The sequence below is a fragment of the Limulus polyphemus genome, unplaced genomic scaffold, assembly GCF_000517525.1.
Source record: "Limulus polyphemus unplaced genomic scaffold, Limulus_polyphemus-2.1.2 Scaffold731, whole genome shotgun sequence".
Taxonomy (NCBI): domain Eukaryota; kingdom Metazoa; phylum Arthropoda; class Merostomata; order Xiphosura; family Limulidae; genus Limulus; species Limulus polyphemus.
Window position 1 is genome coordinate 338,140 of NW_013666341.1, and position 12,834 is coordinate 350,973.

At 31.2% G+C, this 12,834-nt stretch overlaps 2 protein-coding genes across 7 annotated transcripts in view; one reads left to right on the forward strand and one right to left on the reverse strand.

The window, feature by feature from the left end:
- Window positions 1–5,774, forward strand: part of LOC106460226 (partitioning defective 3 homolog) — a 102,608-nt gene extending 96,834 nt beyond the window's left edge. For all 4 annotated transcript variants that reach the window (XM_022386891.1, XM_022386894.1, XM_022386895.1 and 1 more), the window contains one exon: window positions 428–5,774. In XM_022386891.1, the coding sequence (XP_022242599.1) occupies window positions 428–926 (499 nt within the window). In that variant the 3' untranslated portion in view covers window positions 927–5,774. The remainder of the gene's footprint in view (window positions 1–427) is intronic.
- A 478-nt stretch (window positions 5,775–6,252) lies between these two features.
- Window positions 6,253–12,834, reverse strand: part of LOC106460232 (protein alan shepard-like) — a 117,457-nt gene continuing 110,875 nt past the window's right edge. For all 3 annotated transcript variants that reach the window (XM_013919917.2, XM_022386896.1, XM_022386897.1), the window contains one exon: window positions 6,253–12,370. The gene's annotated coding sequence lies outside the window, so the exon portion shown is untranslated. The remainder of the gene's footprint in view (window positions 12,371–12,834) is intronic.

Genomic DNA, 12,834 nt, shown 5'->3' on the forward strand with positions numbered 1-12,834 from the left:
TATATATATATATATATATATTTGGATGCATTGCTTTGTTTAATGGTATTCCAGACGTATATTGATGGACTGGTTTCTAATGGTATTTACATCTTTGTTTGTGGAGTGGTTTTGTGATGTGCCTTGGTTACAGGTACTATTTTTACTACTAACTGATATGTTATATAGGCTACTAACCATAGCGGTGACTGATATCTGATTGCCACAACCTTACTGTAAGAAAATGTAGTTAACTGTTACGTACACACTGGTGTGTGGATTGGTTTGTAGTGTGATATGTCTGCAGTTAACAGTAGAAACCTTAGTAGATAATCTGGTTTGTTTTTGTACAGATTCCTGATTAGTAATTATATATTTTAGTTTTTGGACTAGGTTACATGGAGTTCATTTTGCCGTAAGGTATTGTAGTTCTCATGTTTCCTTATAGACCGGGAAGCAGGATGGGCTTTGCAGATCCAAGCAAGTATGTCCATTACATGAACTACAAAGAAATTCAACAGCATCTACAGAAATTTAGACAACATCAACTACAGAATCTATCTCGTAAGCTTCAGATTACTAAATCTTCTCCTGTAGACCGAAGAGATAGGCCGATCTCAAATTTCTTTGAGTATGATAGCATGCAGATTCATCAGCAAGTTGGGTTTGAGCAGAATAAAGAGTCCGACACTAACTCTTTACCCCGTCATTCCAGTATACTTGGTCATCCAAAGAAACAATCTTCACCATCTGTTCAAACTCAACGCTATAAAAGCCACCAAGTCCCTCCCTTACAGTCAGTAGACATTCATTCATTACACAGGCCCAGTGTTTCCACTGGTTCTGCCAAATTGCAATGTGTTTCAGACCAGTTGTCAGGTAGTGCTTTGCTTTCGTCACATAGAAAGACAATACAATATGATCAAGGTTCTGGATCCAAAGTTTAATACATATGCAATTTGTTTAGCAGTTTAGACAATTAGAAGTTTACACTCTTTCTTTTATATGTATGTATCAGTGGCATCGCCTGGTATGAAATTTTGGGTGGGTCTGAGCAGGAGGCATACACACTCTTGGTGGCAAGTTCCAGGAAGCTAAAACAACAACAACACTATGTACGAAATATTTGTATGTGGGAACCGTCAAGCAGACTGATTGGGTAGGCCTAGGTGCTAAGTGGAGAGGCCATGGCCTACACAGACTCACCTGAACTTGTGTCACTGGTATGTATGTGTATACACACATATATCTCTCACACCACAGTAGAAGATACTAACATTAATCATGCATTCTTTAAATTAAAATTATCAAAGCAATAATATCTTTTAGATAAGAATTCCAGCTCCATGTTCTTAAAGACTTTCCCTTCTTTATTTGGCTGTAGTAACTGTGATAACCATTACATAACATCTTAGCAACAAAAACGAAATAAATTTATATTTTATGTAATGTGATGGCATTATTTACTCTGAACAGTCCTTAGTGTTATTGAATTATTACTGTAAAGGCTTAGTTCAGTGGTAGAGGAAAACGTTTTATGGGCTCTGGTGCTGCATTTTGCTATAGATCAACTCTCAGTATAAATTTTAAGATATTATAATGATTAGAGGTGCAATTTTTTTTTTCAAAATTATCTTTGACAATGAAAACAGTTCTGATTTTAAGTATTAATGGCTTATAAAGTTAACGTTTTGTGTGCCTTTGATTTATTAGAAACTTTTTTTCTTGCCCCTTTTTCGCAATTTCATCAATAAGCCATTCCAGGTAAAATTTTCTTCCCCTTTTTATTTTCACTCAGTCTCACTTCTCCCATTGTAGGTCATAAGTAGTTTTTAGTGAGCTTGAATTTGGGAAGTGATCATTCAGTACTAGACACTGTTACTATTAAGGTTAAAAACAGCACCAACATTGTACAAACTTCTGAAAATGTTGATGAATGTGACACATTTTCCACTATTAATAATGTTGCTAAGAGCTTAACAGTTTATAATTTCAAATTTAAAGTGACTTTTGAAATGACTAAGTAGTTTCTTAGTGACCTCGAACATTTCCTTGTTTGTTTTTAGGCATCTGTCGAACACATTAAGTTTGAAGTATTGATAAACCATTCGTCTATGCAAAATTTATCAAAATGACACTCCAATTTCTGCCTCTTCATAGGTATTGTTGGGATTCCACTTTTCAAGAATTTTGGTGTCAAATTTCTTGAAGACATCAAACTCATTTGGCATCTTAGCCAAAGTTTCACTATGAAGTAAAATACTAGCTGTCTGGTGGTTTGAATCTTTTTTATTGTTAAGTAAAATACTTTCAGTCTGGAAGTTTGCATCTTTTGATTGTGAAATAGAATACTTGCTCTCTGGAGAGTTTATTGTTTGATTGTATAGTAATATACTTGCTGCTGGAGGTTTGAATCTTTTTTATTGTTAAGTAAAATACTTTCAGGCTGGAATTTTGCATCTTTTGATTGTGAAATAGAATACTTGCTCTCTGGATGGTTTTTGAATGCATAGTAATATACTTGCTGCTGGAGGTTTGTCTTTTGATTATGGAATAAAATACTTGCTGTCTGGAGGATTGTATCTTTGGATTGTGAGGTAAAATATCAAAATCATATTTATGAGATTGTCTGAAACCTGCCCACAAAAGTATTTTTCTTTCCAGATTTGTAATACATGTTTACCTACAGTTCCATGCAATCACCATTGCTCAAACACTGAAACTGCTTGTAAATGAGATTTTGCAGTTTTGCTATCCATGTGACACATAAGTAACATTTTTCTTTTGCTGTCTATTATATCCTCAACAAAATGTTTATCATCTGAAGAGTATTTTGTAAATATAAAATCTGATTTCAAACATTAGTGGGTAATATTTTTACAGTATTGGTGTACAGAGATTTACTTGAGCAGGGTTCTTTGTTGGATGCTTGTGGCATTTTTCAATGTACTTTGTTTTTCATATCTTGATTCTTTACTAATAGTTTCAGGACTTTCAACATGCTCTCTTGGCTCACAATCAGTCTTACTTTGTAAAGAAATGTGTGAACTTATTTTTGTGACAAATTTTTCTGTCTTTTCTCTGCATTTTGTAGCTCCACTTTTGTATTTAGGGGGCACATCACCAGTGTTCACTACACCAACTTATAGGCCGTTGTTAAGTCCTAGCACAGTTTTATTTGGTCTCAGGAATACTTCAAATCACTCTTCCAGTTTAAGGAAGAGAGTTTTGGTCTAAAGATAATTCAAACTAAATAGTCATCTACATAGTAGGTCTGGTTTATGACCTTGCCAGATCAAGTGAGTCCCTGAAAGTTTGTGGACTTGGGTGCATCATTTATTTCTCTACCACTGGCCCAATTCTTCAAAAACATGGTAATTATTTCCATTTGAATTGGACAAAGGAATCTGAGCTAGTAGATTAGCTGTGTATGTATGTATATAAAATAAAGTAGTGATAGTAAAATCTCCACACTATTTTATGCCCTAAATGTAGATGAAATAAAACTACTAAGCATTGGAACTCCATATGCTTTGTTAATGTTTATGCCAAATGTCATGTTATCAACTGTTTACACAAACTGCGAGAACCACTGAAGATTATTATTGCCAAAGAATCTGTTTGTTGTCCCTTAATCTAACTTAGGTGAAGCAGTTTTATTAGCTAAAACCTTGTTTTCGAATAATAACAAACTTTATTGCTACTAAATTAGCTAATACTATATCATAAATATACTGTCAAGTTTTAAATTCATAGAATCCTAAAAGTAATTTCATTGGAAGAATCTTCAGAAATGTGTTCGTTTTTTTCATGAATCATCAATTTTATTTGAAAAATATACGTTAACTTGCAAGATTTTAAAATATAAAAGCATTATTTTTGTATTATATAAATGTTTATTAACCTAATTTCTAAAATTACAATTTATGGATGATAACTTCTTTTTGTGTTTTTCTATAAAAATATACTGCAAGACTTATTATTACCTGGACTTTCCCTCTGTATTTTTTTTATTCTAGAATGTGAAATGTACATATTTTATGTGTTTATTTCTTTACTTATTATGCCAATTACTTATTTTTTTATGTTTGTAAAACACTTGCATATGCTTTTAATATGATGTTGTGTTGATTTTAAAGTTATGAGAACAAAAATGTTAAACTTTAAATATCAAAGTTAGTATTGAAATTCTTTGATTATCCTGCATATTGTTAATCATTTATTAAACGTTCTTTAAATCTTTTACAATACCTAGCACTATCTACATGTATAAAAAAGAAAAAAACAACAATTGTTTTTGAATCAATTCTATTTGTGTTTTAGGTACTGACTGCAGATTAGTAAAATCTCTGTGTGGTTTGACTCTTGGTCCTTCATATTTTTGTAGTTAAAAGGTCACTTAGCTTTGTAATTTCTCTAACAATCGTCAAGGGCTTAGTTGAAAGTTATTTTTCACAGTTTTGTATATTAGTTTATAACATGTAAGTATTTACCACATTTCATTTCTTGAACAACACTAATTATGTAATTTTTTGTTTTTCCAACATATTACCTTTACCAAGATAGCATTACGTAAAGGTACTCATGTTTATCGTATTTTACGTCATTATATCTAGCATTAAAAACCACTAAAACTTCATAATCGTAGAATTATCATCATGAAGGGAAATGTCGATTTTGTTGGACAAGTTTTCACAAACAATTTATTGATTGGTAAATACTTCCAGTGGAAGGTATCATCATATATAACTAGGGATATGAAACTAATTACATGCTATAGCATTTATTGTTAGTAGTAGTAATTTTGTTTAAAAAAACAACATAGGTTTTTAATCTTTCACTTTGCAATTAAATCTTGAGTTTAATTCTGTGCTATTCTTGTAGTACATTCCAACATCTTTGGATTCAAACTATATATATATATATTGTATGTATAGTATCATGTCATCATATGGATCTTTAACGGTTTACCATATCATTAAAACCGAACTTTGCGAATAAACTTAATATATTATCTTACTATAATGGAGCAATGGCGTCGTCATCTATATATCTGTGTGTGTAATAAGTACAATAATGCCAATATTAGAAGTAATGATTGAGGCTTATGAAATGTGGTGCCATCTATTCATAACAAAATTTTGGGTATTCAAGATTCAGACAATTAGTAAAATAACTATGGTATGTGCAACAACCATTTATTTATAACAGAACGCAATTTTAAATAAAAGTTCTTTCTTTACAACAAGAACACGACTTTCACTAGTACATTAGGGTTTGATTATATATATATCTCTATTGATGTAATTTTTACATGAAATCTAGTTGCTAATGTTATCAATTTGTTTTACAGCTATATCCTTAGTTACTTTAATTTTTTTTATCTAAGTTAATAATCACACACCAACATAAGAGGCCCGTAATGTATGATAGATTTTACTTATTTTTAATGTGTTTTTTTTGGTTTTTCAGAGAGAATATTATACTCTTTTTAGGTTTTGCACAATATAATTGTATATGTCCATGTAATTTAAAACTGTCATTGGTTAACAATTACACAAATCACAAAATTACAAGTTAAAGTATAGAAGAAATGTTTTCCGTTGTTGGCTGTTTATTATCAAACTGTTTGAATAACAACGATTAACAGCTTACAGAAGTCAAATTAGATTAAATGGCTCTTAAAAAAAAACATACCATTTACTACTGCGAGAAGTCCAAATAATTTTGTTTTGTGGAATATGTAAAATACCTCATAAAAAAAATTGGTGTAATTAAATGCAATAATGAAATTATTTCTGTTTTTGTGCATGTGTCCAACATATTATCAAGAACCCTGTATCTGACAGTGTTTAGACCCACAAGCAATTTGGTGCATAAACTGTGAGAATAAAAAAAAAAAAAGTATTGAAAACACCAAAAAGATTCTCTTGGAACCCCCCCCCCCCATCACTAATATTAAACTATGATAATCACAATTTCAAAAAGGTCAATAATTGAAAACAACTAAGTTTTTGTTTTAAAATTTTTTTTATTGGTCTTTACCTGGTCACTTGAAAAAAAAAACAAATCTCAGTGGCCATGTATTTCTAAACATGCACGCACACACATACACGTACATAGAAACAGTTTATTTCTCTCTTCCAGTGGAAACGAGACTGATGACAGACTTTTTTTTTCTGGTCTTCATCATCCTCTCTAACTTGTGAGTAGAAGTGACTATGGAATAATAAGTGACGATCCAAAAATAGAGGTATCACTACAATTTTTCCCTGTTTCTAGTCAAATAAAGATGTAGAAAAGCACTTTTGGACGTCCACAAAGTCCTTAAATCCACACAATACCTCTAAATTTATTTTGGTGAGTTGAAAATTATGAGGAGTGTGCCAACATATGAAGTCATGATCTAAGGTACACTACTTTCACCCTCTTTAATCTCGCAAGTTTTCCAAAAAACTGACATAGCTAGGTTTGATGCCAGTAAAAACTATTAAAATGACTCTTAAAATATGACACCACCAGTTCATATTCTCATTACTTGTAACGCCACCAGTAGCCACATCAAAGTTCTCTCACATTTGTGGCACTGTTAAAGTAGGCAGTAAACAAGAAGTTAAAGGTTAAAGAAACCAAGGGGATGCTCTTCCCAACGGCAACACTTCTCAATTAGTCTGAGTATTGCTCTGTTGATTAAAGGTTTGTTTCACTTTCATTACGAAAAACAAAAAAAAAGCTGCACCACTTTTCAGTATCTCAAAACATTCTGTAACACAACTTTTAAAGTAGAGTTCACACTTTAGCATTTTAATGTGCATGTCCTCATTTTATCTTCCATTTCTGTTCACATGCTGGTTCTTCCATTTTTAACAAACCAAATATTTAAAAACTGTTTAGAGAGAGACTATAAAGAAAATTTTTGCATACAATTCATATCCCATTTGAATGTTCTTAATGTACTTGCCTTTTCCAAAACAATATCAGTACGATCATATAATACTAACTTGCAACCCTTATTCAGAAGGTAGGAAGACAGGTTAAAATTCAATAAATTAAGTTCATGACATTTTATCATACTTTTAATTTGGTTAATCTCTTTATGACATAAATTATAAATCTCATGAAAAATTAATTTTTTTTATAAACTTTCTATATTTAACAACAAAAAAAAATAACCCAAGACTAAAAGCAAATTTTATCCTACTTTAATCTCTTTAAGATATTTTTTGCTTTATGCCCTTATATTTCTACATCGTTTCTCACTCAAACTCATCCTTTGATTTACTTGTGATATTCAAAAGCACACAAATTTCTTTTCTGATTTAGTCCACATTTTCTTAGGGTGATGTCAGAACAAAGCATCAAAGGCACAAGAATTACATGATACAACTGATAATTTGGCTCCATATTTTTTTTTAACTTTACATGGTTAACAGATACAACTGTAGATTCTTCTGGTAGTAGCAGACCCAAAGTATCTGTGGTTGTAACCCGAGTACTTGAAGTCATACCCAATTGAGAGTTTGTTTTTGATGTGAAATTTGAGTATAAAATTGTTTAATAATAGAGAAGGTTATTAGACAATTATATTCTCAAATGCCTTTGAGATATGTGTTTAAAACTTGGTGTAAGGATGAAGTATTTTCTTCATTTCAGAATAAACAGGCCAGCTAAATAAAACCAGGGATGCAATGGGTCTAATGCCAAAAGGCTCTTGAAATCATATTCAAACACTGTCAAGTTAAAAACTCAAATTCAAGCAGTATAGTTAGCTGTCATTTGATTGAAGATGCGATGTGGTATAGACTTCAGTTATTTCATATACTTCCAAGTGCCTGCGACGCTTTCAATTTTATTCACGAAGTCTTAGCTGTCAATCTAAGTAAACCATGACTAAATCAGACAATGAATGCGCTTATTTTGAATTTAAATCCAAGACACACTGTATTCAGTCAGAGAAGGTAATAAAACTAATATCAAGTTTGTGACAACACTAATGGACAGCTACAGCTTTATAAACCATGTTGAATGACAGGAAATAACAAGTATACATATTAAACAAAACTAAAATACAATAAACAAGACAAAGTTATATATATATATATATTTTTTTTTTACCAGCAAATCTTCTCACTCTACCCAACAAACTAGGTACACTTATTTTTGTAATGGAAGGCACTCTTCTAACACGTTCTTCTTCTCAGAAATCAAGCTGCTCTTTACTTAAAGCTGATAGTTATTCACTTGAAAACACACACACAACTACATTTCCAGTTTCATTACACTTTGCTTGAATTTTATGAATGAAATAGTGATTTTTAAGTGAAAAAGTAAAAAACAAATAAAAACTGTGGTTAGAATTTCCAAAATAGACATTCTGTTTTTCTTGAAACCTGTTCTCTATCACTTTGATTTGATATGTGTAGTTACAAATTGTGGAATGCCCCCCCCCCCAATTTTACTTTTTCTTCTCCTACAAGATACTTTAACTAGTAATCATAACTACACAAATAAAATACTCACACCACACTCTCAATATGCCTTTAAAAAAATAGTAAATAGTAACAAAAAAATGGCAAACTTACACTTTGATTTTTTTTTTCCGGAATGTCTGAGACTACTGTGCTGGCATACATAATGCCCTAAAAGGCACAATAAGGGTGAAAATAATAATAAAAACTAATTTCCATCTCATTCTAATAATATAAGTATGGTACATCAAACTATATTTTTTGTTTCCAAGAAAGACAAGCATTTTTGAGATATGTCATTTATAGTTCTAACAGTGATAAATCTTCAAATAAACAGAGATAATAAGCTCATGACATACAACATCTTCGGGCCTTAAGAGCATCCTCCTATTTTTACTTGGTTTTGGAAGTTAACCTTTATCCTAGAATGTGATAAAATTAAATGTACCTAACATTTCTCATCTGTATAAGTAACCTAGAAACACACAACATCTTAATCTTCTCAACAGTTATTTTTACCTGAACAAACTGTGCATTAAAAAAGATTTACTATAATGTTTGTTTTTTTCCCAATATAGTTACTCCTCTTTCTTCTTCGAAACATGTGAAGCAAATGATCCGAGTTTTAAAACAAACCTTCTGCTATTTGAACAAATAAATAAAAACTTCATCTCAATCGATCTCACATATCCTAACAGATCTGCCATTTTTTTTCCAGCTGAACATTTTGTCAGTAAAATAAACAAATATTTAAAAATCTACAGTTCATGACAAAAATTCTTTCCTACCCTAACTTTTACTAAATATATATATATACAAAATTGTTGTAAAAAAATAGTTTAATTACTGGCTTTTTATAATTTCTTTCTTGTGTTGCTTATTGAGTTGAAGAAAATATAGGTTGTTTGCAAAAAAAAAAAGTCATTATTCTAAATATTTTAACATAAGGAGGAAAGTGACAAACTGACATTATAAAGGTTTAAAAAAAGTTTGGTTCTTATGCATAAACTTGTAGTTTTGGAACCCTTTGCAGGGTTTTTACGTATTCTTTATGTACACTGCATATTTTGAAAGGCATTACTAGTAACGAAGAGAACTAGGGAAAGGACTGAAATTCTAAAAATAATCATTTTTATGCCATGGAAAATTCCGTGAAACTGCCATATATTTAAGTAACTATATTGCATAAAAATGTACAAGCAGCATGAGTTGTTTTGTATGCAAAATGTATTTATAAAATAGAAGTACAGAGGACACTTTAATGTTGCTACTGACCCCTATTGGGAATTCTATTAACTTTAGTGCACACTATGGGTCAACTTTTTACAGGTGCAAAACTTCTTAAGACTTTCTCTCTGACTAATCAATCAGTTTTTAAATTCTGCAATCCTGGTGCTTCCGTAGTCACGCAGGTGGATTAACATCCTACAGAAATATTGAACTTGGAATGTTATTTTCACACGCTGAATTCAGTTGCATAATTCAATAGTTAGAATGACCTGTCACATGATATGCCAGTCATTGTGTTATAATTTTTACTTTTGCTAGAAACCTGTGGTAGTGAGGCAAATTTCCACACTGACAACTTATCCATGTTAACTTAATTTAGCTCTAACTGTTTACAAATGCCTTGCTTTGGAGATTAAAACTAGATCTGTCCTGCTTTAAAATAAAACCAGCATTGGAAATAATGGTATTTAACAGTTCAAGAATACAATAAAATAAAATGAGCGATCAAGGGTATATCCTTGTATGTTTTATTTTACTGAGCAATTATTATCCATATGCAACTTTAAAAGAGAAGCAACATGCATTAATTGGATACCATGAAAACTGGGAATGTACAGAAATTGACTATTTTTCCCCCCAAAGGAAGAGTATACTGTCACACATTTTTAGAGAAAATAAGGTTTCTCCTTCAAAACATCTGTAATGCTAATAAACAGTCATTTCTGCCCTTTTTACGTTGTTATATGTAGATATACAACATAGACTATTCAATATTCAAATCAGATGTTTTAATTGATAGTATTTTTTATGTTCCTTCAATTTCTAGCAAAATAAAATATTGATAAATTGTTTCGAAGAGATGCTGAATCCCATTTAATTCAGATAGAGTGGAGTTTCCAACCAGGGGTGCGAAATGAGGGTCCAGGGGGTGCACGGAAGAGGTCTATATAAGATCCGTTTTTCCCCTAAATGCCGCCAAGACGAAATGCCTAATGCACACTTTTTTTAGGGAAGGAGGTGCAAGGGCCACAAAAGGTTGGGAACCATTAAGAAACAGAGAGAGACACACAAAAGAAGAACAGTTACCAAAGCAAAACAACAGTACTGTGTTGTAGGTTTTTACTGAAGGAATTTTCCCCAAATTTCAAGAATTACTGGAAGCATTTTTAATGACTTGGAATGATAAGAAATTTTCTAAATCATTATTTTTCTTTACATTTCAAAACTTATAAATCAAGAAGTTTAACTATTTAGTTTCACTTAAAACCACTAATTTATCCTGCGTTCCTATATAAATATTTTTCATTCATTGCATCATACCATTTTCCAAACAAAGTTCCTTTGTTCCAATTTTTTCTTTAAATTATTTGTTGCATCGTATACAAAGTTAAATCTTATTTTGAGATATTTCAAACCATTATCAGTTCTAGTTACTTATTATATGCAAGATAAACAAAAACAACCTAAAAATTATTAACTTCTGTCTGCTAAGGTATCGATACTTGCAGGCAATATGTTAATTTGTTGTCTTGCCGTTCTTATATTTGTATCTTAAAATTATTTCCTTGCTTTTCCTACAAAGATCTTACTTTGCCACCAATAAACTTACACAATTAAAACATGCAGTTTTAATGTTTCATTTCTCCTAACACACCAAATTTAAGACAGAGAACCCTCAAACTTGACAAATCTTTTTCAAAACAATAAAAAGCTTGCAATGAAGGCACGACTCAAAGAACATTCACTCTCCTAAGGCATTCAAGTGACAGTTGAAAATTTGCAAGTTTGATTCTCCTATCTTTTTTTTTTTGTTAATTTTTGAATATGTTGTTGCTTAAGTGAAACACTCAGTTGTGGATTGTTCTGAAACTCTACTTCTAATTACACTTTGACACAATCAAAAATGTATTTTTCTTAGTCTACAATCTACCAAGCTATGTCTAAAAATCTACAGCTAAACCTAAAAACAGACGCAGGACTCCACAGCAGACAGTTTTCTCAAGACCAGCAATGAAGACGTACAAACACTGAATGAACATATGAAATGGGAAAACACTGAGAAAAAAAAATTCTTGTCTCAGTGCATATTTGACTTAAAGTCAAAAATTTATACATCACAAAAAAATCACATATAACAATCTTATTTTAGTATCCATTCAATAAAGAAAAGGAAAAAGAAAACTAGTCCTAACGAACAGTTTCTTAAGTTACTAAACTTAAATGGCTGCCATACCCAAAAGTTCTCATTCAATATAATAAAACTAGAGAACGGTGCTCTTAAAAACCTATGTTACTTAAATCTCTGTTAATAGGGAAGTGGCAGCCATTTATCAGGAAAAAAAAAACTGCATTCACTCAGCTCTCATTTCTTTTAAGTTAATAACAACGGACACCTACCCAAATCAGGTATGTCCAGATATAGAATCTCGACAAATAACGTTCTCTCAGCTTTTAAAAATAGCCTTTGGGATCAATAGTAAAATAAAGGTACTTCTCTGAAAAGTGTAAAACTGCTTTCTTTAAAGATGCTAAGGAATTTCACTTCAAAAATAAAAATAAAGCAACAATTTTCAGACTTGATCTTCTGGATCAATAAGGAGGGGGACCAAGAGAGGATTTTAGAATCATCAACACCCCACTTGATATGTGGAACAATCAGAAGATGGAGACTCTTTGTTCCTGTTAATTCAAATCTGGAAAAAAAAATGGAGGTAATATATAACATTAATCGCAAAAATGTGGTGTAAAGGTAAAATATACTTTGCTAATATGACTACGTGAATTTATTTCAGTCATATTTAGTTCGTCAGTTATGCTCCATATAAAACACAACCCAAGATCTTCAGCTGTGAATATAAATTGAAAAAATATAAGCTCACTTCTTAACTAGTTCTAGTGTAGGTTTTATTACCTGAAATGAGATTTTATGTTTCCGTGTTACATCTCAATCCACAAGAAGCAAACTTGAGTGCTAATTTTAGTGGGAAAAGCTGAATAACTTCAAACTCTTTTTAGAATGAAGGAGTATAAAAGTATACGTTATATCAAACTACTGTATTATAAATTGTAAAAAAAAACCATAATAATTTAGCTACAATATTTAATAGTTTTTTTTTTACAATTTATAATACAGTAGTTTGATATAACGTATACTTTT